Raw genomic sequence first — 25,300 nt, forward strand, 5'->3', positions numbered from 1 at the left:
AGACAGGAGCCCCTCATCAATGGACTGAAAGTTGAGGCCTATAGAGACACAGGGGCTAGCATCACCATGGTGACTGAGAGCCTAGTCCCCTCAAGGCAACTTATACCCGGTGCCACATACCAGGTGACAAACATTGATGGAGTGCAGAAAAATCATCCCATGGCAGTGGTAAATCTCAGCTGGGGAGGTGTCACTCGCCCCAAGAGAGTGGCAGTGTCATCAAACTTGCCTGTAGATTGCCTACTGGGGAATGATTTAGAGATCTCAGCCTGGGCTGAGGTAGAAAAAGAAACCCATTCTAAAATGGTAAACCTACATGGAAAGGTTAGTGGGGCTGTGATGGCCACAGCCCCAGTCCAAGATGTCCTCCCTGAACAGGTTAGGAGGGTTGTGCCAGTCTCAGCCCAATCTCAGACAGATTCCTTCCCTGAAAAGGTTAGCAGGGCTGTGATGGTAACAGCCCATACCCAAACTGAGTCCCTTCCTGAAAAGGTTGGTGGGGTTGTGATGGCCACAGCCCAAACTCAGACTGATAATAGTGTTGTGAAGCCTGAAACTATGGATCACTCCACTCAAACAGAGAGCATTGGGGAGGAAGAGAAAGCTCCCTCCCACCAGACTTTAGGAAAGGATCAGCCTCCTCAGGGAACTGATCTTACCCCTTGTGAAGAAACTGCCCCAGAGGTAGTCAGGCCTAGCCTGGCAAACCCCTGATGTCAGTGGACCCTTCCAAGGTGGGGCCCAGTCTGGAGCAGGTAACCTGCCCCTCTCTACCCTGCCTCAGTCAGCCCAGGGCTGTAGAGGTCAGGGTGGCCAGTGGTGGACCCCAAAGGGCCCCCTGTCCAAAAGAACCCCCCAATCAGCAGATTAAGGGCACTGAAGCTAGTAGTTCTAGCCAAGTGAAAATAAAACAAACTCCTGAGGGATCCCCCTTAAAATTAGTTAGGGACCTCCCACCGATGGACACTGTTAAGCACAGCCAAACCTGGGACCTAAGCGCCCCAAACCTGACCTGTCCCTCCAGTAAGCCAAACAGAGGGACCCAGCCTCCAGCTTTAGGTAGCCAGAGGTTGACCCTGAGAGCATACAGCAACTCAGTCCTGGAAAGAAAGGCATATATGGTGGATAGTGATTGGAGGAAGTTGAGCCCAACATTAGTGGAGCCTCACTGCAGTACTCCATCCCAGCACCAGCCTTTTACTTTGCCAAAACACACCACAGGTAGAGATTCCCTATGGTGGAGACCCTCAGATACCCTTAGGGTGAGGGATTGCTTAGTGGACCATGAGATAGGGGGTAACCATGCCAGTGCATGCACCTCCTCATATGGCCACTCAGGCAATATAGGCTTACCTGGTCAAGGATAGCCTTATCTCCTTTTGTTTGGGGGGGAGGGGGTGGTTATGTAGGAAGGTGGATATCTGACTATGGTTGCCCCCAACTTTTTTCCGGGTGTTTTGCTGGTTTTTGACTTAGTTGGCCTGGGATCCTGCTATTCAGGACCCCAGGCTTCCTGCTCTCTCTGTTAAAATGGACTCCATGTACCTTAGGTACATATCTAATTGGATACTGGGTCACCTTATCAGTCCCTGTACAGTGTACCTTAGGTACCCAGGGCATAGGTGCACTCAGGGCCTACCAGGGGCTGAAGCATGTATTATGCCACCCCTGGCTTGCCATCTAAATCTTACACAACTGGCTGCATGACAGCTGGGGCAAGGTTATGTAAACACCCTTTGCTGTAGATATAGTATACCTATATCTAACCCTAAAATGGACACATATATTCCTATCAGTCACTCCTATGGAAGGCCTTATCAATCCTGAAGGCAGAGTGCTTGGAATTATGTGAGATGGTGCTCTGGCATGAGCTGAGCCCGTTTGCAGCTTGCGGAACCAAGTCCTAATAGCTGTTCCATGATAACGCTATACCATATACTCTTAAGTGCATTATCAACCTCGCGGTTAAATGCGAACTCTGGTATAACATTATCAAAACATGTCGAGTAAGGTGTCATACGATTTGGAATACTACCCCCTCGCCAATTCTGGCGACGGGGTAGCATTCCACCCTTCTAGAGGGACACGACATGTATGTAACTGTGAACCCCGGTTAAAGTTAACTCGAGCCTCAGCATCACAAAATGGATGCTGCCACCACAGACACAAGTCTGACCTCCTGCTGCTGGGAGTCCTTCCAGCGAGGATGGCCTGGACAAAGGGTTTCCTGCCTTGGGAGGTGCTAGCACCACCCCAGACAGGACTTTGTGTATTGGGGAGGATAGGCCTGAAAGGAATGAGACATGCCTGGGGCACACAAGGTGCCCTGTGCATACACCGGTTCAAACCAGTTGCTGGGGCATCCCTGCCCCAGCTCTGGCGGGAAACCGGACAAAGGATAGGGGGTGTAGCCACCCCCCTTCCTGGTCCCACCCACGGGAGGGACCTAGTCAGTAGAGCAGCCCCCTTTAGGAGAAAAGGTAGGAGCTGGTCCCATTCCAAATTAGATTATCCTGAACTATTCAACAAGAAGAAACTCTGACCTTCGACGTTCTGCTCCACAGAAGACTGAAGAATCTCCCTTGTGGGCAAGGAGTGTCCACCCTGCAACTGCAGGCACCATCAAGCGTCCAGCGGCTTCACTTTGTCGTCTTCCCTCGATGATCCAGACTTCAGAGCCCGACGAGACCCGGATTCCCAGACCTCTCCGACCTCAACCTACATCTAAAGCAAAGCTCAGACCCGTGGGTGCGACGAGACACGTGGGACCGGCCATCTTGAACGAACCTGCACTTCGCTTCCAGCACGACTCCCGAGGTAAACTCGACCAAGTGCTTTGGGGACTGAGAAGCCCCAACCCCGAGCAGCCCCTGCACCGAAGATCAGCCCTCCAGCTTCCACGAGATCTGCGTGGGGCCCTTCTGCTTGTTTGCTGCTCGACGCGTTGCCTGGTCACTTGCCGGCTGGCTAGTGGCCTCCTAGACGACGAACCTTTGAATCTTTGCTGCTGGTCTGGTTGCGCCAGACTGGCCCTTGCTCCCTTTCAAAAGAGGGGCACCCCGGACTCTCCTAGTCCGCACCAGACGCTTTCTTCACTCACCGCGTGGGTTGCCTTTGCCAAGGCCTGTTGAGTCCAATCCCGGATCCGACAGCGAGAGCCTGCGTGGAACAGCTCGTGCCTCCATCCTGGTCGTCGAAGACACCTCCTGGTCCACGTGGCTGCAGAGTCAAGCGTCCACTCTTCACCTGATCGCGACAACAACATCTGGTTCCTTCCTGGTTCCACTCCAGTCACTGGCTAGTGACTGTGAACATTGTCCCCTCTGCTTTCAGGTCTCCTTCTTCAACAATCCACCCTTGGATTGCACCGGACATCTTCCTCCTGGTCGCCTGCAGCATCTTTTCTTTCAGGCTCCATAGACTTCAATGCGAGAACCCGACGCACTTTGACACCTGTGCACCCGCAGCCCGTGGGTGAGGTAACGAGAGCATTTCGGTGCTCAAGGGTAGTTTAACTCTCCTAGTGTCCAGTTCCACAGTCGTTTTAGTCCTACCTAGTCAGGATTGTCCGTACTCACCTTTAACTTAAACTGTACTGTCCATAGACGTTGTTACGCATCTCGAGTGTGAGTTCACACTCTGCACACGCGTTCCGTGGGCCTCCTATTACTTACCTGAAGTTAGTATAGCGTGGTCCCATCGATCCTACAGCCTCTGGACAGCTCCATTCCTTTTATCGACTCTCACATTCCACTTACTTAGTATATGGTTTGTCGTGCCCTTAGGGCACCATTGTAATTTCGTGCAACTTGTAGTGTTTTTCGTAAGAGATTGTCATGTGCTTAGCCCTCTGACCTCATAAAGAGTTCAGAGGTGTTGTTGTTAATAAATATACTGTTTATTTTCATAACAACCTGTGTGGTGTCCTTTCACTTGGTATTCAAGGGGTTATATTGTGGTAAAACAGCTGGCTTCACATGCCAAAAGAGTTTAGCCTAAGACTGCTTTGTCCATGTTACCATTAGGATAGCTGGTCTATAAGGTTGACTTACAACCAATCACCATAAGGGTTGTTTGGACTGATACAAGGTGATCACTAGAACTAGTGAGCATCATATATCAGGCCAACTTCTCACACTAGCTTTCTAGAACTTTCTGCCGTGAGGCTTCCGGACATTAATTGGTTTAATTACATATACTCATGTGATTCAATGTTGATCAGTTGTTGGTGGATGCTGCTGTTTGAATGCAGTAAAGAAATGACAGCATAATCCTGGCTTCCCGTCCTACCATAGAATTAGCATCTAAAATCCCACTGGATGAATTTTTGATCAATTCGACTAGAGAAGTTTTAGTAACAGTTCCACTTTAGAGTATATTTCAAGAGCTACCTGTGCCATTTACACTACGGTTTGGATGCAGAGGACTGTGAACAATACCAGTTCAGGACTGTAGGAGAGTAGGGTCTGCTTCATATGGTCACCCCCACTTTTTGCTTTTGCTTTACTGGTTTTCGACTTAGATGTGGTTGTGGGCCTGCTAATCAGACCCACAGCCCAGATGCACTCTCTCTAAATTCACACCATGTACTAAATTCACCCCATCCACAATTGGGAATTGGTTCACCTTGTCAGCCCCTGTAGAAGTGTACCCTAGGTACTCAGGGCATAGGTGTAACCAAGGCCTACCAGGGGCTGCAGCATGTATTATGCCACCCCTGGCTGGCCACTCAAACTGACACAACTGGCTGATCACTCAGCTGGGGCAAGGTCGTGTAATCACCCCTTGCTTAGGTATAGTATTCCTATATCTACCCTTATATATAGACTCACAGTAACCTATAAGTCACTCCTATGGCAGGCCTTAACAATCCTGGAGGCAGAGTGCTTGGTTATGTGTGAGATGGTGCTCTAGCATGAGCTGAGCCTGTCTGCAGCTTTCGGAACTATCTCCTTATAGCTGTTTTATGATATCGCCATACCATATACTCTATTATAACCCTCGCGGTTGAATGCTAACTTTGGTATGGCTTTATCTAAACATGTCGTGTAAGGTGTCATACATTTTGGAATACTACCCCGTCGCCAATTCTGCCAACAGGGGTAGCATTCCACCCTTCTAGAGGGAGAAGACATGTTGTTGCTGACTATCCCGGTTAAAGTTAACCAGAGCCCCAGCGTCACAAAATGGACGCTGCTGCCACAGACACAAGTCTGACCTCCTGCTGCTGGGAGTCCTTCCAGTCACGGAGGTTTGGACAATAGGTTTCCTGCCTGGAGAGGTGCGAGCACCACCCCAGACAGGACTTTGTGTATTGGGACAGGGAGGGCTGAATAGATTGAGACACGGCCTGACGCACACTAGGTGCTTGATGCATACCCCAGTTCAAACCGGTTGCTGGGGCACTCCAGCCCCAGCTCTGGCGCGAAACAGGACAAAGGAAAGGGGGTGTAACCACCCCCCTTCCTGGTCCCACCCATAGGAGGGACCTAGGACCGAATCCAGCCCCTTTTAGCTGTATAAAGGTAGGAGCTGTGTCCTTGGTCTTTAGATTTGATCCTGAACTGAAACTTGAACGAAACTCTGGACCTTCAACATTCTGCTGAAGCTGAAGACTGAAGAATCTCCCTTGTGGCCAAGGAGTGACCACCCTGGGCAACCAGGCACCATCCAGCAAATCAACGGCTTGCTTTGTCGACGCTCCCGCTGGGACCCGAGCACAGAGCCTGACAAGACCCAGACTTCCAGACCTCTCCGACCCTCTCTTCACGTCTGCAGCATAGCTGAGATCCGTGGAGGTGACGAGATACGTTGGACCGGCCATCTTGAAAAGTCCACGACTTGCTAACTGTGCAGCTCCTGAGGAATCCTCGAAGCTGTGCACTGGGGATTGAGAAGCCCCGAATCCGAGCTCCACCTGCACCGAAGACCAGCCCTCCACACTCCACGAGTTCTGCGTGGGGCTCTTCTGCTTATGTTCTGCTCGACGCGTTGTCTGGTTGCTGGCCCGTTGACTAGTAGCCTCTGTGACGACAATCCTTTGAAACCAACTCGCTGGTCTGGTTGCTCCAGACTGGTCCTTGCTTCCCTGCAAAGGTGAGGCACCTCAGACCTTGCTGGTCTGCATCAGAAGCCTTCTTTGTATCCTGCGTGGGTTGCCTTTGCCAAGGCTTGTTGACTCCAATCCGGCAGTCGACCCCTCCATCTGCGAGAACCTTCGTGGGACAGCTCCTCTCCAGCATCTGGTCGTCCTCGACGCCTCCTGGTCCGCGTGGCTGAAGAGACAAGCGTCACGAGGAGCACCTGATTGCTCCTCGACGTCGTCTGGTTCCTTCCTGGTTCCACCCGGTCACTGGCTAGTGAACCAGACTCTGTCCCCTCTGCTTTCAGGTCTTCTTCATCCTCGATCCACCCTTGGATCCACCCGGACATCTTCCTCCTGGTCGCCTGCAGCATCTTTCTTCACAGGCTCCATAGACTTCAACGGCGAAATCCGACACATCTTCACACCTATGCACCCGCTTCCTGTGGGTGAGGTAACACGAGTACTTCGGTGCTCCCAAGGGTATTGACTATCCAAGTGTCTAGGTTTTTAGTTGTTTCCTTCTAGCTAGACCGGAAGTGTCCTAAATCCTTCTTTTTCTAACTTCTAAGTTCCCATTGACCTAACATTGACTCTCGCGTGTGTGTAAAGACACTGCACGCACCGCCTGTGGGCCTCCTACTCCTAACCTAAGGGTCAGATAGTGTAGCCCCAGCGATCCTCTAGGCCCTAGGCCTTTCCTTTTCCCGAGTCGTGGTTCTTATACCACTTTTTTTGTTTAAATCTTTTTATTAGGGTTTTTGTACCATATTCAAGCAAGATCCCATGTGGGACTCATAACAAATTACAGGTTTTGCAGTATAAACATAAACAGTGCTCGGTATCAGCTATCAGGGCTCATCAACAGTAAAACAATCTCCAGTTTCTAGAGTGCAGTAGGTGGAAGAAAGTGAGGATCTATAACGTGACCCCCCTGTATGTTGTGGGAAACTGCCTCATCGTGATATGACGGCTGGGATAGATTTGGCCCCTCCCATGGTGAGTGAGCCGAGTCAGAGGCGGTTATTACCCCTGTTGGTGTTGTGGTACCCTTGAGGAGATGTGCACAGAATCATGTGTGTGTAACGGAGTCGGGCCTCAAACTGCCGTCTGAAACTAGGCTAATAACGGTGGAAGGGGGTTACCTCCCTCAAACAACAACCAGGAAATAAATACAGGGGAGGGGCGGGTTATCTTAGGGGGGAGGCGGGGGATAGCGCGGTGGGTATGGTCAGACAGTCCATGCGTGGTTCTTATACCACTTACTTAGTATATGGTTTCACGCGCCCCTAGGGCCTGACTGTAAATTGTGCTATTTAAAGTATTTCTAAGAGTAACTTGTTATGTGCTTTTGCCTCTGACCTCATAAAGAGTTCAGAGGAGTGTGTTAGTAAATAAATACAAATATATTTTATATATATCCGGTGTGGTGTGCTTTAATTTGGTATTCAAGGGGTTACATATGGTAAAACAGCTGGCTTTAAACGCCCTCAAGAGTCTTTTAGACTAAGACTGTTCTGTCCACGCTACCACTAGGATAGCTGGTTTATAAGGTTGACTTACAACCATTACCATAAGGGTTGTTTGGACTGGTGCAAGGTGTTAACTAGAATAGTGAACATCATATACCAGGCCAACTTCTCACAAGGAAATCAAAGTTAGGGACTTTTTCTTGTGAATAATCCCTTATAGGCCCTCAACGCTCTTATTTTTCAAGATGCTTAGGGAGTGGTTCATGTAAACAATCTGGGGACCAATTTTTCACTTGAAGAAAAAGTTTGGATTTTTTTTCTGATGGAGAAAGAGTTCATTTATATATATTTTTTTAATTATTCCTATCCTACTGATGGTATAACTACTTTTGTAATTGTTATTTAGTGGCTTGGCGCTGCCTTCTATGTTTAGCCACTGTGGGTGTGTGACAAAAAGCTGGCAGAATTCTTATCACCTGTGCATGTTATGTCTGATGAGGACCTGCTGTGTCACTTCTAGCAAAGCTACCAGGATTTTATGACTTCATATACGAACATATGACTTGATATAGCTAGTAGCTACAGAAAGTGTTCACAATCCCGTTTGCTACATGAGTAAAGGACCTGCTCATTTACAGCCACGAGGGTCCATACCTGTGGGGAACGGCTGTTTGCTGACTCTCTTGCCTGGTGCTGCCCGCGTTGGCCTTTTCCCGCCGCCTCCACTCCCTGCATCTCGGCGAGGCGAGCGAGGCACTGGGACCACAATCCCCAGCACCCCTTGTGGCGGAAGACGCCGAGGACGAACCAACCGTGCCCGGAGGCGCATAAAACAGCGCTGAGCCCCGGTGGAGCGGGGGACCTTCTCATTTACAGCCACGAGGGTCCATACCTGTGGGGAACGGCTGTTTGCTGACTCTCTTGTCTGGTGCTGCCCGCGTTGGCCTTTTCCCGCCGCCTCCACTCCCTGCATCTCGGCGAGGCACTAGAACCACAATCCCCAGCACCCCTTGCGGCGGAAGACGCCGAGGACGAACCAACCGCGCCCGGAGGCGCATAAAACAGCGCTGAGCCCCCGCGTCGCAGGAACGCGCGCGGGACGCACCGGGAGAATCCCGGGACAGTCTGTGGCAGTCCGGGGCAGGACGAGGCTGGGCTGGGCCACGGATCGTGGTCGTTGTAGCAGAGTTCATATATAACCGCCAAAGTGAGACTTACAATTTCCCTGTATGTTTGGCTTCATTATTGATTTGTAAAGTATTAGGAATTGAGCTGACATAAGCCCTCTATTACTGAATTCTGGTATTTATATCAGCCATTGTTTTCCATAACTGAACGTTTCAGGATAAGTCGTCAGTGCTAACAATGTCTAAAGCTAAAGTTGTAAAAACCCCACCAGTATCAGCCACGCTAGACAACTATTTAGTGAAAGTGGTTAACAAAATTAATAAAGAACGACGATTACCGTTAGGCCGGGGGAGCCCTCCTGTCTTACCGCCTACATCGCCTACTTCGTTGTCTGTATCCCCACTGGATAATAGTTGTGATTTTGGTCACCCTGATATTTTAATTACGGAAGCGCCCTTTCAATCAGCGCTTAATCAGGACACACTGGATGTATCTTACGATCCTCCAGTACAGCGCTCTTCTGCCTCTAGAGCGCAGAGAGCACTGAGATCATGTAGGAACACACAAACTAAACGTGGGGGGAACCGTAACAAAAAAAGAGCAGAAACACCACCCAAAAGTGTTGCATGTGATGCTGAGCTAGTAGACAAAGCCACAGTTAAAATAAATACTGAGCAACTAGACTTCCTGGTCAGTATTATAGATGCAAAGATTGAAAAGATCGTTAAACCCCTAATGGTTAAACTTGATCTGATTTCTGCGGAAGTAGTTAGATTAGGAGGCCTTTTGGGTACCCACATCGATATAGCTGAAAGATCTAGAGCTGTTGACAAGGGTTCTAGCGTTAATAATGATGCATCTAAGTTACCCAATGGGAGATTATGCGCAGTTGAAGCAGTTGCGCCCGACCCCCTGCCAATAGCGTGCCAAAAAACACCGGCAACAACAGTCCCAGAGAGGAAGACGGGGTTAATAGAAGCGAAGAATAGACATTTCGTCAATTTACCCCCCCGACTGTGCACCATATGTGGTCGTTTTAACCAATGTACCAACCTCCGAAATCAATTCGACCCAATACCCACAGGAATAACACGATTCTCTTAAGAATAAGACAGTTTCATGGCTGCATAAACAATGTGGGTTCCCAATTACCTATGCTGATCAAATATTAACCACCAGAAGGGTACATTGGATTGGCAACTCTAGTAAGACCTGCAGGGGCGACTGTGTTATTGTTAATTTTAAACATCCCCAACACGTCGCAACTGTCCTGTTGAGAGCAGACTCCCTAATTTGTGACGAGAATAGTGTGTGTGTGCGCCCGCTTGGCTACTTCTATAGACACCTTATTAAGGCGCCCCCTGATAATAATAGAAGTAGACCTTATATACATACCCATCGCTCAGTTTTTGAGGTTCCTTTTTTTCTTTTTTTTTTTTAAAGTTTTATTGTTTTATTGCAAGGAAATACAGCAAAGCATAATAAGCAAAATAACACAATATATTCAGAAGTCAAAATATGTAACAGTTTTTTTTCAGAATACATACTGGAGGAAAAGTAGAGCAGAAAACAAAGAAAATTAAATCCACTCGGCAATTGGTGCCCACATTTTTTCCCCCATAATTCTTTTTTTTACCCCCTTTAACTTATATATAGCAGATTCCATATTGTACATGAATAATAATTTTTCCCGCCACATGAAAAAGGTGGGGGGATCCTGACTAATCCATTCTTTGGTAATACAGGATCTGACTGCAGCCATACACAGAAAAAGAAAGTAAGAGATTGATCTGGGCCTAGTAACAGTGTGGTCTATACCAAGTAATACTAATTCAGAAGTTAACTTAATGTCACATTTCAAAATAATAGATATAAAAGTTTCAATTTGTTGGTACAATAATAACAATTTAGAACAAGAAAAAAACATGTGTAATTCATCGGCTGCGTATACTCCACACCGACTGCAAGTCGTGCCTGCCGTCGTACTCCATTTAACAACTTTACTTGGAGTGTAATACAGATTATGGATGCACATAAAATGTTGGGATTTCATCATCCCAGTTATAAGACACTCTGCAGCCATTTTAATCGATAATAAAATATCAACATCCGGTATGCCTAGACTGTTAGCCCATTTCAACTGACATTGACCCAGATCATCCCCATATTCCTGCATTAAACTTAAATAAATAGCTCCTATACGGGGTTTTTTTGTAGAAGCTCTAGCAATGGAGTTTTAACTGGAGAAATTGAAGGATGATTCTGTAGAAAGCTGCGAAGTTGTAAATATTTGAAGAAATCATTTCTTCCCACCGAAAAATGAGTCATTAGATCCTGAAATGAAACCATTTGCCCATTATAAAATAAATCACCCAGATACCTTATTCCTTTCTGCTGCCATCTATACATGGTTAAATCATGAAAAATTTCTGGAAATAAATCCTTTGATGTAAGGGGAGTATAGAAGTTTAGTTTTATTAATTTTATATGTTTTCGAATTTTTTGCCAGACTCCAAAAGCTGATTTCAGGGTTTTAAATTTTGTTTTTTTGTGATAGCTAGGTTCTACGACTTTCAAAAAGCTACCCTTCATTTTCTCACCCAAGATCATTTGATAAATTGATGGAGTCTGACAATCTGAGAGTTCAGCTCTGTCTCCCATAATTAGGGGGCCAATGTATTGTAAAACGGCAGAGAAATAATAAAAAAGAAAGTAAGGAACATTCCATCCGCCACGTTCGTTGCTAAGAATCATTTTCTTAGCAGCTTTCCTATGGCGTTTATAGCCCCAAAGAAATCGAAATATAGTTCTCTCTAAATTTCTAAAAGAAAGTAATTGAAAATCCAGAGGTATTGTGCGAAATAAATATAGAACCTTTGGTAGAACCAACATTTTTAAAATGTTAAGTCTACCAAAGAGAGATAGACGTAGATGATCAAGGCGCTGTAATGAGGTGTTGATTTGGGTTACTATAGGGTTTAGATTGCGTTCTGGTATTTTTTCTATAGGTAAAGAAATTTTAATTCCTAAATATACGACTTCTGAAGTGATAGAGATGTTTGGAGGTGGGTTTTCTCCTGAGCAGAGGATTTGAGTCTTTTCCAAATTTAATTTATAACCCGAAAAAAAACCAAACTGTTTAGCAATCTCATCGATAATAGGTAGGGCTGTTTGAACGTCCGTAGTAGTGATCACAATATCGTCGGCGTAGGCAAGAACTCGATAATTAATATTAGCTAAATGTATGGGTTTAATATTAGCTTCTAAAAAAAAACGGTTAATCAAAGGGTCAATATAAAAAGCAAAAAGTAGGGGAGAACAGGGGCATCCCTGACGGGTACCCCTAGTGATTGATAAAGGTGACGATAATTGCCCATTGATACGAATGTACGCTCTAGGGGAAATATACAGAGTTTTTAAGGCTTTTATGATACCCTGTCCTAGTCCCTTCCTAAGCAAAATTTCCCAAAGGTAGCCCCAAGCAACCCGGTCAAAAGCTTTCTCAGCGTCTAAAAATACAAGTCCAATATTAGACCGAGTTGCTTGGGACCAATCCAAGAAAGAAATCACACGTCGAATGTGATCGGCAGTGTCTCTAGCTGGAATAAAACCATGTTGGTACTTAGAAACTAAAGGGGAAAAGATGTTGGATAGTCTTACCGCTAAAATTTTGGAAAAGATTTTACTATCAGTATTTATAAGTGAAATAGGGCGAAAGGATGAGGGTAATAACGGAGGCTTGCCTTTTTTAAGAAACACCGTAATAATAGAGTCATGCCATGATTGAGGGGCGTTACCTTGCTGTGCCTTCAGACATAAATCCAGTAGTTCTACTTTTAAAGCATTCCTAAAGAATTTATAAAATTCTAGAGGAATAGCATCAGGTCCTGCAGCTTTTCCTGAAGCTAGCGACATTAGGGAAAGTTCAATCTCCTCCCATGTAAATGGTAAGTCTAGTTTCTCCTTCTCTTCATTAGATAGGGTAGGATTCAGAACTGAATCAACAAAGAGATTAATCTGATCTGAACAATCAGGGCGATCATCATCAGCGTATAGCTTAGAATAAAAATCACTAAATACTTTAAGAATATCATCCATTTTAGTAACAGTCGTCCCTGTGTGATTTTTTTATATTATTAATACTAGCAAAGGCTGCCTTTTGTCTCGCCCTCTTTGCCAATAATTTGCCAGAGTTTTCTCCAACTTCATATAGCTCTGTCCTAAAGGCAGAGACTTGTTGCGCAAGCTTTGTAGCAAATCGTTGGTGAATCTTAGCTTTCAAAGTTGTTAATTTCTTTATACCAATTTCTGTAGGTAATCCTTGATTGCATGCTTGCATAAGTTGGACCTCTAGAGATCTAAGATTTTTAATTTCAGAGTTTTCTTGAAGCCTAGCTTCCTTTTGTTTATTTATTGAGTAACTCAGTGTTTCACCCCGAACCCCACATTTGAAGGCATCCCAGACTATTTCAGGAGATGCAGTACCTTTATTATTAGAAAAAAATTCCGGGATCCAAGTATTCATGTGGTCAATATAAGATGGGTCGTACAGTAATTTGCGGTCAAAAGACCATGAACGAATGGAGTTAGAAGTATTCAGTTCAAATTTAAGCATTAAGGGGTTATGATCTGAGATAATTTTCGGAAGAACCTCATATTCCACTTGCACTAGGTCATTGTATAGTCCCTTAAATACAAAAAAGTAATCTAATCTAAAGAATCTTTGGTGCGGTGCCGAGAAAAAAGTATACCCAGACATCCCTGCTCTTTTCTCATACCCTACATCGGTTAATCTATACTCTTGGATAATCCCCTTGAGTGCTGCAAATACCTTCTTCTTCCTACCCCTATATGGAGTACTACTATGAATATCAAATGTTTCTTCCAAATGTAGATTAAAGTCTCCACAAAATATAATATTGGAGGGCCATTGTGCCAGTTCTACACTTAGAAGGTCAAGCGCAGCAGAATCATCCAGTATAGATGCATACATTGAACATATAGTAATAATCAGTCCACCATATTTAAGTTCAGCAATCACCCATCGTCCAGATAAATCTTCTTTAACTCTTTTTACTTCCCCCATTCCATGTCTCTTAAGAATTGCGACCCCTCTTGTTGTAGAATTCTGGCGAGAGCACCCTACCAATTTCAAACCAAGATCTCTTAAGTTCCCTCTGCTAGACCAAGCAATATGCGTCTCCTGAATGCATACTACATCCACCCGCATAGTTTTTAGCATCTGAGCCATTATGCTCCTTTTTCTTCTATCATTCAAACCACATACATTGATAGAGTATATTGAAAATGTAACCATTGTAAAGTGTTTTTAAGTAAGCTTTCATAGACAAAAATACATGAGCAGCAATTGCCAAAATTCGGTATCTGCCATAAATGGATCTTAAACAGAAAACACATACATCTTCCAGCTGTATGACCTTGCACCCCAGAAAAAAAACTTCTTCCCACCCGCAATCCCCACTCTTCCCTCCCACCCCTCCCTTCCCCCAACACCCCCCCCACCAGAAGCGTAAGGGCTGTTGCCCTCATTGATGGTATGTGAGTAAGCACAGTGAGTTCCGCCCGGGTCTGACCAGCCTGACTAATAAAGAATATAGTGCATCTAGAAATATAAAGGCAAAAGAAAGATAGCATAAGACACTGCTAGGGGGTCAGCCCATTCAAACTAAATACAGTATTATCCATAACCTCCATCCTTTAAGGATTATTGCATAGTTTCTAGGTATTGTTGTGCTTTTATCTCTGAAACAAAAAATAAGGTTCTTCCCTTATGCACAACTTTAAGCTTAGCTGGATTCAATAAGAAGGTTTGACCCCCCTTGGCTTGCATTGGTGCCATAAGCTGTTTGAGTCTCCAGCGCTGTTGAATCGTTGCGGCACAAAAATCTGGTCTAACGAAGAATTCATGCCCCAAGCCTTTTCTAGGTTTAGATGGCCTTGCCAAATCATATAAGATCTCCCGGAGAAGATAGTTCTGCACACAGATAAGGATAGCTCTTGGATGTTTCTTCCTCCCCTCCTGATCTGGTTTTTGAAAAAATGGGAACCGATGGGCTCTTATAATTTCTTTATCCCAGTCCCATCCAGTAAGTTCCTGAAAAGCATCTGAAAGCATCTCTACTACAAACCGGCGAACATCCTTCCCTTCTGATTTCTCCCCAATTCCCAAAATACGTAAATTGTTACGCCGTGCACGATTCTCTAGATCGGTTAATTTCCAATCCACATCTTGCCTAGTACTATCCAAGTCCTTAATTGAGCTCTTTTGTAGCGTTAGCTCATCCTCTACCGCAGATATACGTGTTTCAGTCTCTTGCACTATTAAATTAGTATCCGTGCTGGATTTGGCCAATCGTCGAACAACATTCTGGAGTTTGCGTACAGCTCCCTGAGTCCGAAGACCCTCAGCCTTTGTTTCCTCTCTGTGAGTCATAATCATACGATACATTGAAGCCTGTAGCTTATATATGGATTTTAGTGTAATCTCCTCAGTTTCCTCTACTAACTCTGGAGTTTCAGGATCAGTTTCATTATTTGCACCGGCCCCATCCCATTGAGGTTGATTCATGGCACTTATATTGTCACTGGATTTCTCCTCTATGACCTTGCGAACAGTATTTGATATTCCTTCATTTATTAAGAAATCAGAGCCGAGCATATCATCCTCTAAGATTTGATTACAATCATCCGCCCAGTCTTTTTCATGAGAATGCCCCTCATTTAACAGCTCCTCTTCAAGATCTCCTTCCGATGCAGCTGATAAATCAGACATTGAGAAAAATTGGCCCCCTGATTCTATAGATTCTGCATCTTGTTGTTCAGTCAGCCTAGGTGAGACTCTAGCTCCCTCCACAGCGAGGCAAAGTTCAGATAATACGTCGTCATCATTCACCCCCCCTCTCGTTCCGACTCCTTCATCATCTGGGACTAGAGCAGCAGAGGGTTTAGCTGGTTGGCTTATGTCGTTTTTTTTTGGAGTTAGAGCGTGCCAGAGCCTTAGAGGGGGTTAGTTCGTTTGTAGCACTTTTGTTGGGATTAGTTATAGCCTTTTTTTTAAATAAATCAGGTATAATGGGCTCTTTAGTGACACCATTATTTTGTAAATTGCGGTTATCTGGCTCTGTTACTGTAGCTGTCATTGATTTCTCAACCAACCCCGGGGTGGTATTTGCCGAATTTGCAGCATTTGCCAAATTGGTAGTGTTTTTTTTTGTTACTCTGCCTTTAGGAGCCATGTTTAGGCTCTCAAATAGTATGTCTCAAGTTTGTATATCAGAGAATGAAAAAATAAAAGTTTATTCATTCAGTTAAAGCATTTATATCCTGTCAATTACTGCCGGCTGCTAATAAAATAAAAAAAAATAAAAAAAATGTTCAAACACCACGAAGTAGCAAGCTCAGCAAAATGAATCCACTCATCGGCTGAATCGTTTGTAAATCCAAGCGTAGCAGACAGAAAAAAAAGCTCAGAAAACTGCTACAATGTCGATTAATAACTGCAAAGGCTTAAGAATTCAGTCGCCTGCTCAGCACCAGTAAAGACGCCTTTAATCGCGTCCTCGAACTCCACACAGCATCCAAAACACCAGCATTACCTTCCTAGGTGAAGGCGCTTTGGAATCGGGTCCAGGGTCAGGATTCAATCAATGTGCCACAGATCAAATCGCAACAATGTAGCAGTCGAAGTGGGAAAAAAACACACGAGGGGCTTTTCCGAGTGTAAAGCACGTCGTTGAGACCTCGTTAGCACAGACGCCCAGAACCGCGTCCTTGCACGCCTCGTAGCAGCCGGTTTCTCAATTGTGATGAGACGCGGTGAGGTTGGCTCGCTGAAAACACAGAAGCACCTGGGTCCCGCCGTCCGGCAGGAGAAGAACCCGACACAGTTCAACGGTTCAGCGGCTCTAACAGGAGCAAGCCGGTCTTTCTCTTCGGAGCCTCGACCTCGATAAACCCCTTGCAGCCTCAGACTGTAGCAAGCACCACAGGTTACGCCAGGCTGGGTCAGTCACCGGGCAGAACGCAAGCAGCTCCTCACACGGCTGCAGTAGCGGCCGCCATCTTGCTTCGCCTTTCCAATCCAGTTTTTGAGGTTCCAATGCAAAATAGATATCAAGCCTTAAGTTCGTTGGATTAAAATGACTGACTTAATCAGGTCTGCGGGCTCCCTGTGTGTGTGATTCCAAACAGTCTGGTGAATGAATCAAGCGAAAAGTACAGAGCCTCGGAGCCAATCTTGATATCTGATTCAGATCTGACTAACGATAGTGGGTCCAAAACTGTTTTTACAAAAGGGAGCATGGCAAACGATCAAAGATTGGCAGATGTATATAATCTAAATGCTAGCATTGATGTGGAAGAGTATAGTGGGGATGATATTAATTGTAATGCTGCCCAAGACCAGCTTGTCTGTGGAAATATGAAGGGAATATCAATTGTTCTTTGGAATATAGCTGGTTGGGCCTCTAAAGAAAGAATGTTGGGGTGGCCCGATTTCATGAGATCACATGACATTCTGTGTTTTCAAGTAACTTGGTGTTCAGCAAAACCCAGTTATGAGGGGTTTGTTTGTTACCACCTAGAAGCATTAAGGTCGCGGCACGGTAGAGCAAAGGGCGGATTGCTTATCCTATTGTCTTTAAATCTAACGTTGACTGTTGTTAGACATTTAACCATAGGAACACATTCCCAAATCTTATGGATTCATGAGAAGGAAGGCCATGAGGTGCTTTTAGTTAACTTTTACAATAATATATTCGACAATACGCGGCACAAAGTAATTGTTGAATTAGAAAGTGCCATAGCGAAGCTGATAGCAGAGGCGAAAACTTCTTTTGATTTTATTTGGGTTGGCGATTTTAACTCTCCGACTTGCCCAATGTCACTTACTCGGGCTTGTGGGGTACAACACAACAAGGGTGACAATACCCCTCATTTTCCACATAATGTATTTGGTGAGGCAAGAAATAATATAATGTAAACTTATGATTTAGAGATTTTACAGCCTGCCAAGGATGCCCCTGGTCAAACTATTCCTACCTATACAGGCAGGAATACTAATTCCCACATTGACCATGTTATGGTCTCATCAAATATTGTGTCATACTGTTTGACCCCAGTAATTGAGGAATCCACCCTAAGTGACCACAATTGTATTTTAATGAGAACTGAGATTTGGAACCGTAGTATTTCGTGGATGTCCGGAACCATAGCTAACATCGAACCATATCGGTCAAATGGTACAAGGTTAAGGTGGAAAGGGGAAAAATCCGAGGAGGTAACAAGCATAATTATATCCAAATCTATTGCTGATATTAATGGTATTTTGACACCAGGGAATGCCCCGGTTTTAATTTTAGAGAATTTTAACATTATTAATAAGACTATAGATACCATATTTACTGGGACCAGGAAAGGAAAAACCACCCATAAAAAGGGATGGTTTGATCATGCATGCACAGCCTTCCTTTCCCAGTTAAAACAGGCGTTGGCTCTTAGGGCTAGGGATAAGAATAAAGTAATGCTCTTAAGATATGATTACAAATTAGCTCTTTCCAAAAGAAAGAGGGAGTTGCAGCAAGAAGCTTGGGACAACCTAGTGCAGGCAGCGGATACCTCCGACTGCTGCCTGTTTTGGGCAACAGTAAACTCGCCCTTTTTTAGGGAAGATAATGCCCCACATCTTGCGTCCCATGTCAGCAGTGCGGCCTGGGTCACCCACTTTTCAGCCATATTTCTATCTGCTGGCCATAATGGTGTGAAACGAAGTTCATGGCCTATAGCCCCATTAAACATCACTTTAGCTGATGTGGAGAAGAGTATTGAGGCCAGTAAGGGGGGTAAGGCCCAGGGACGGGATTGGGTCCCTATCGACGTTTATAAGGCCCTCCCACTGTTATGGGGCCCTATACTTACTCTAGTTCTTAACGCAGCAGTGACCACTATGATTCCACCAACATGGGGGGACTCTATCATTGTACCTATTCATAAAAAGGGGGATAAGTCAGCAGCATGTAACTCCGCCCGATCAGCTTACTCGACTCATCGGTGAAAATCATGAGTAGAGTGTTGCTGTTTAGGTTGGAAGAGTGGGCTGATGAGAGGGGAATCCTGGCCAGCTCACAGTATGGCTTCAGGAAGGGGCGCGGCACCTTAGACCAATGCTTAAATCTGGATTTATTAATTGGCAAATAAACCAATGCCAAGCATGGCACTTCCTATCTCTGCTTTGCTGATTTAAGCAGTGCATTTGATTTGGTCGACCACTCACTTTTATGGCCAACCCTGTTAGATCTTGGTGCACCCGAGGAAATTATTTTCTTTTTAGCCCGACTTTATGAGAAGATGCAAGCCTGTGTACGCTATGGGGTAAGCGGGGAGTGCACCCTCAACTTTAACATAAAGCGTGGAATAAGACAGGGCTGTGTCCTCGCCCCCTTGCTCTTTACCCTTTTTATAAATGCTGTGGACTCAATTTTAAAAACAGTCAGAGCTGATGCGCCTCAGATAAAAGGGTCAGAAGGGCCGATACTGCTTTACGCAGACGACGCTGTGTTATTATCAAGGACCCCTATAGGTCTCCAGCGTCTGTTGGACCGGTTTTCTGTTTTTATTAAAGACAGAAAATTATTAATCAATAAGAGCAAAACACATACGATGATTAGTGGGGCCAGGGCTAACAAAAATCATACATTTTTTATAGCAGGGGTGAAAGAGCAGTAAGTTGAAAATGTTTGCTATTTGGGTGTTACATTTTCAAGGGATGGTAGTTGGTCCCAGGATCTTGTAAATGTAAGGTCAAAGATGGCAAAAAGTGCTTATGGTATTTTTAAATTTGCCTCTAAAATCGGCAACAGACGAATTGGTGATATGATGCAGATATATCAGGCAAGAAGTGTCTCGATTGCATTATACGGGGCTGGGTTGTGGGGATATTCCAATGTAGGCCGTCTGCAAATGGAAGAAAACACTTTCCTTAAAAAACTCCTCTGCCTACCTGCCTCTGCTCCAACTGATTTAATCCATAGGGAAGTGGGGGCTGCGTATTTATGTGATCTTATATCATTAAGACCTCTAATGATTTGGCGCTCTGTTTGGCACAAGGAAGAGACAGTTTTTAACCAACATGTTATCAAGGATTGCCTTGATTTGGCTAATTATTGTAAGATCCCCTTGCTAAAGTACATCATAGATAGTTTTCAGGCAATTTATGGTCTTGATATATTAGTGGACCCCTATGCCGCAGGAGATTTCTCCAAACAGGAGATGAAAAAAAATGTATGCTCTACAAAGCCCAAAAGCGTTTAGTTGCCAATGGACAACTGACTACAGTCGCCCTTTACAATAAATACATCGACTATGAAGGTTTTCAACCATACTTGAGCCAGGTAACCAGACCAGTCCACAGGTTTGTTCTTACGAGACTTAGACGTGGAATGGCTCACCATTTGGTGGCTTTTCCTCATCTCAAGAAGCACCCTGTTGGACCCTGTCCATGTGACGGCCGCTCCAAACAAAGCACATTGCACTTTATGTTAATCTGTACCCTTTTCATGAATTGTAGGGTGGCCTACCTGAAACCGATGTTTATAAAATATGGTATCTATAATGTTGAGGAGGCAATGAGGCTGATGTACAATATGGATTCTGCTGATAAATATTTTTTTACAGCTATCTTCCTATGTAAATCTATTTATTCTAGGAAAAGTATGATATTTTAAATTTTGTATCCTGTCTTTTAAACCTGTTTATCGCCACCTTATTATATGTTTGTTTTTGCCTGTATGCTTTTATGGTCATTTGTACATATGAACCGAATAAAGCTTCATGAAAGGAAATGAGTAAAGGAAATTGGTCACTTTGCACATAAAGCTAACATGGATAAAAATGACATCATATTTTTTCCCGTAGTACAAGTATATGTAGCTAACTCACTTAGCAAAAACTTGTTTCTCTTCACCAAATCTTATCTAATTAGCAGGTGGCAAAATTGTCGAAGTGCTGGACATCCTTGAGGAGAAGATAGTATTCATGTACACATTACAGGCTTTAGTATTCTCCTGAAATCCTTCTTCCATTTACCAAGAAAGAGAGTGAGGCTGTGCTGTTAGGAAATGTGCAAAGGTGCAACCCTAATCCCTATGGGATTTGGGCCTACCAAAAGTCATGACCTTTAAGAAACATATTCAGTGTAGAGAGAAGCTTTAGGCAACTATAAAAAATATTTATATTTGAATACATTTGTGGATATATTCTGGGCTATGTTTCTGATCACTAACATTCTGTTGCACAGGAATATTTGACCATGATACAGTCAGTGTGGCTACCTCGTCGGGCGCCGGGACGCTCCTTCGCTGGAGCAGCTGCGCGCATTACAAATGCCATTAACATAACAGTCAAAGCTTAAGTTTTCTCAGCGGATATTGCAATCCGTACGTGAAAATGTTTACAGATAACCCCTAACTGTAAGGTAATCGTTAGGCTCAAAAAAGCACTCAAATTCTTAAGGATTGAAACACACTCTCAAAGGCCTCTATGATTTGTGCGTAGAGCAATTGATGTTCTGGAAAAAAACAAGCATAACATTATGGGCTCTAGAGACCACTGTTTTCGGGTTTCATGATCTCACGTTTCTGAGAGTTGCACATTAAATGAGCTGCCATATTCTGCACTAGGTACACTGGTTTGCACTTCTGTAATCCGATTGGGAATAAGACCAAAACTCATTCATATTGGGGCAGGAAATAACATGAAGTGTCACAATTCATAGGCCTCTGCTAAAGACCTAATGTGGACAGTGCCAATACTTGTAGTGAGCTTCTGGTCAGCCCATTGCTTTTCATTGGTTGGTTTTGTTGTAGCTCTCATTTGCTTGCTACCTACTCAGTGACTTTCCTTCCTCTTCTGGAGTTTTTCCCTCTCCTGGAGCATAGGTTCTTTACCATCCTTTAGCTTGAATGCCTTCTATACTTCCACTACTTACATTAATGTACGCACCTTTTTTAAAAAATGTCAGCACTCTTGGGGAGTGTATGTGTTTTCTTGACCTCTCGTGTGTGTGCTACTTCCCCCTGAAATCCTGACCCCCTGTGCTTTCTGTGTTGCTCCACATCTCCCTGCACCCTCCGTTTCATTAGTTACATCCACAGCCTCTTCCTTTCCAGCTTGTTATGCTCTTATTTTATTGTTCAGTACACTCCCTGTTCCTCCATTGCTCAACACTCCCTGATGCACTGTGCCCCCACACACATTGGCATTGAATGCTCTGTACATCCCCACCTGCTTCTTAGTAGGTCCCCTGCCCCTTACCGTCTCATTCCTTAAAGAAAAATATAGATGTTCTTTTCTTTTTTGGAAGGCTTACTAGTTCCAAATTGCTACCGGCTCCCTCCTTTTTTCTTTAATGCAGTTTCACAGATTTTGTTTTTAATTTGCGGCTACAAGATTGCCATCTGCCATAATGAAATGGTAAATTAAAAGTTAAAAGGAAAGAAAATGGTTGCCACGTTATGACTTACACGTGCACATAATTGTTCTTGCCAGTGCTCATCAATTCATTGTGATCAGTAGCTCCTGGCTGTCCTCAACAATTTTCGGAGAAACATGAACATTGGTGGAAACTTGCAAGCTGCCTTACATGCTCCTTGTCATGACAATGCTCATTATTTTTACATACATAATGATTGTTTTGATAAACAGGTCAACAATTTGTTGAGTATGTAATGCTTGAAGACATCAGTTGTTGTAACCTTCGTATTCCTCTGTAAAAATAAAGAATTTAATCAAATCTTTGCACACATCCATAAACCTTGAGCAGTGCAAAGGTAGACAATGGGTCAGGAGCGTTAACATTTTTATGTGGGACAGGACAAGACTGTGCTGGAAAGATCATTGTTCTATAACAGATCTTTGAAAAAACTGTAGTTAAAATACAATTAATAAAATACAAGACAAGTTTCATTACTTTTTAAGAATATGTTTACTTTTTTGTTTCCTTTAGCCCAGTCCAATAAAGAAAGAACGTTCACCCAGACCCCAGAGTTTTTGTCATTCTTCAAGTCTTTCACCCCAAGATAAACTGTCTCTACCTGGATTTAGCACTTTGAGAGACAAACAGAGACTATCCTATGGAGCTTTTTCAAACCAGATTTTTATATCTACAAGCTGTGATTCGCCCACATCGCCAACAGCAGATGCTCCTACTCTTCCTCCCAGAAACTCTGGAAAAGGTTGGTTTAATGGTTCACTCTTAAAAATAGACAAGAATGATGAATGTCGCTTCAAGTTTAAATTAAAATTTGCATCAGTAGAGCTGTCAGTTGATTTTTATGTTCTATATTGTCAATGATCCTCAGCAGAAAACTGCACGGATGTATGGGATTTTTGCTGAGGGAGATTAACCATAGAAAGAATTATGTTCATTTGATTCAAATCATGATAAAGATCATAACTGTAAAAAGCGGTAGGTCTTCCAATTCTGGAAGATCTCAATACATATATATACTCAGTAATATTTTTGCTCATGTTCTTTATGCTGGGCAAAGAAAGACAAAAACTCAACTGGGTGTACAGTATTTCATACAGCAAGCTGAAATGTGAGCTGAGTATATGGGTCTGGCAGTCTTTAATCATTTTCATTATTTTAGATTACTTGAGTACTAATAATTGATCACAAGGAGTCAAAAGTCATACAGTGACTCATCTTCAATAGCCAATATTGTAGTTGTACGTTTTCTGCCTCCTGGTTTAGCTACGAAACCTACATTTCATTCATTTGATCTTTACACTCGTGGTGCTGGAATATTATTTTGTCTTCAAAGCCTTTGCTTAGAGATGTATATTTGTAGCATGTGTTGGCTGCAGATACACATGCTATGCATGCTCCTGCCATTTAGCGTTGGGCCCGGACTCTGGAAGTTATTTTTCCTCCAAGAAGTTTTATGATCAGTGTTGTGTGTAATTTCTCCTCTCCCTTCAGGGATTGTGCATGTACAATGGTTCCTTTGTTAGAAAAACAATTTCCGCCATCGGGCTCAGACAGACTGCGTCGGAGTTTTGCAGCATTGGACACACACGCTGCTTACGGCCAATAAAGAGCATGACCGGTGATCCAGTAAACGACAATCACGGATTATAGGAGCTGGGGGATACATTGCCCAGTGTGTGTGTGTGTGTGTATATATATATATATATATCATCCCAGAGGAACAGAGAATCCGCTATCAGCGATAGTCCATGACTTCATGGAGTGACAACGTTACTTGAACGGCGTCCCAGACTTGTAACCAACGGGATTGCGAGGCTGGAAGTGGCTTGAGAGGTTCATATTTGCCCAGTAATACGCTATGATTCCAACCTAACTATGTTTCCAGCCAGTCTACAACTGGATGTACCAAGAAAATCTGGCTAAACGGGACCACTCACCGCGATGCAAACTAACTGCATGCTGGGAGCTGCAGTCTCTCAACAATGAACTGCTAGAGTAATCTCCGTGAAACGTGGTTCAGTTGTGCACTATACTACTTCAGATGGGCCAATACAAAAGGATACATTTGGGAACCTCAGCGTCCGTGGAATTTGAAAAGGAGCAGCATCGGATGAAGGCGAAAGCCGAAACGCGTCATGCAAACCTTTTTAAATAAATGATCCTTTTAAACCCCGCCGTGCCCCTTGTCTACTTTGATGGAGGAAGACAATTTTCGAATATATTATATTTACATACATATATATATATATATATATATATATATATATATATATATATACACACACACACACACATATATATATATACACACATACATATATATACACACACACATATATATATATATATATATATACATATATATACATACACACACACCTCTACACACCTGATAGACATCTAGCCGCAGATTCCTTCCCTGTGAATTTCCAGGCGTCAGGCTACATCCAAAAGATTTTTGATAATAGTAACCCTGCGTGCTGATAGGTGCCATCGGTCAGCTCCGCTTGACATCGTAGGCGTTGGGCTCGTCGTGACATCTGTGTCATCTATATAGGTGGCACGCTGACAGTTCTTTTCTTTCAGCACCAGCCAGTGCAGATCCATCGAGAGCTACCACCTGTAATTTTTTGACAGACTTTTTGGGGGACTTTTTGTTGAACTTTTGGTGTATAGGATGTCCAGCAAGAAGAACTCAGGGTTCAAATTGTGCGACACATGTTACTGCGCCATGTCGGTCCCAGACCTTCATCTGGGACTGACACAACCCGAAGAAGTGCTCCGACTGCTGGGCCATGGCGCCGAAAGCTTTGAGAAAGCGGTCCCTAAAGCTGCTTGCGGCACGGCGTCCACCACTTCGGAGATCTCCCCGTAGATCTCGCTTTCGGTCTCAGTAAAAAGGATGGTCCGAGCACTGCTCCACCCGGGTAGGTCAAAGTCTTCCTCCTCTCACTCATTTGTCGGGTCAGGTTAAAAGCACCATAAAAAGCACAGGAAGTCATAGCACTCGACGAGACAGACTAGTTTGGGCGTTCATCAGCTCGCGTTTCCCTCCCTTTCTGGGGCCGGGAACGACCCCTGCCCAGTTAAAAAAAATTCTATGACACCATG

At 44.2% G+C, this 25,300-nt stretch overlaps 1 protein-coding gene across 3 annotated transcripts in view; it reads left to right on the forward strand.

Annotated features, from left to right (window-relative positions):
* ASAP1 (ArfGAP with SH3 domain, ankyrin repeat and PH domain 1) overlaps window positions 1-25,300 on the forward strand; it is a 2,040,747-nt gene that overhangs the window by 1,629,786 nt on the left and 385,661 nt on the right. For all 3 annotated transcript variants that reach the window (XM_078686749.1, XM_078686753.1, XM_078686750.1), the window contains one exon: window positions 22,703-22,931. In XM_078686749.1, the coding sequence (XP_078542875.1) occupies window positions 22,703-22,931 (229 nt within the window). The remainder of the gene's footprint in view (window positions 1-22,702; window positions 22,932-25,300) is intronic.

Source organism: Lissotriton helveticus, chromosome 4_1 (genome assembly GCF_964261635.1).
Source record: "Lissotriton helveticus chromosome 4_1, aLisHel1.1, whole genome shotgun sequence".
NCBI lineage: Eukaryota > Metazoa > Chordata > Amphibia > Caudata > Salamandridae > Lissotriton > Lissotriton helveticus.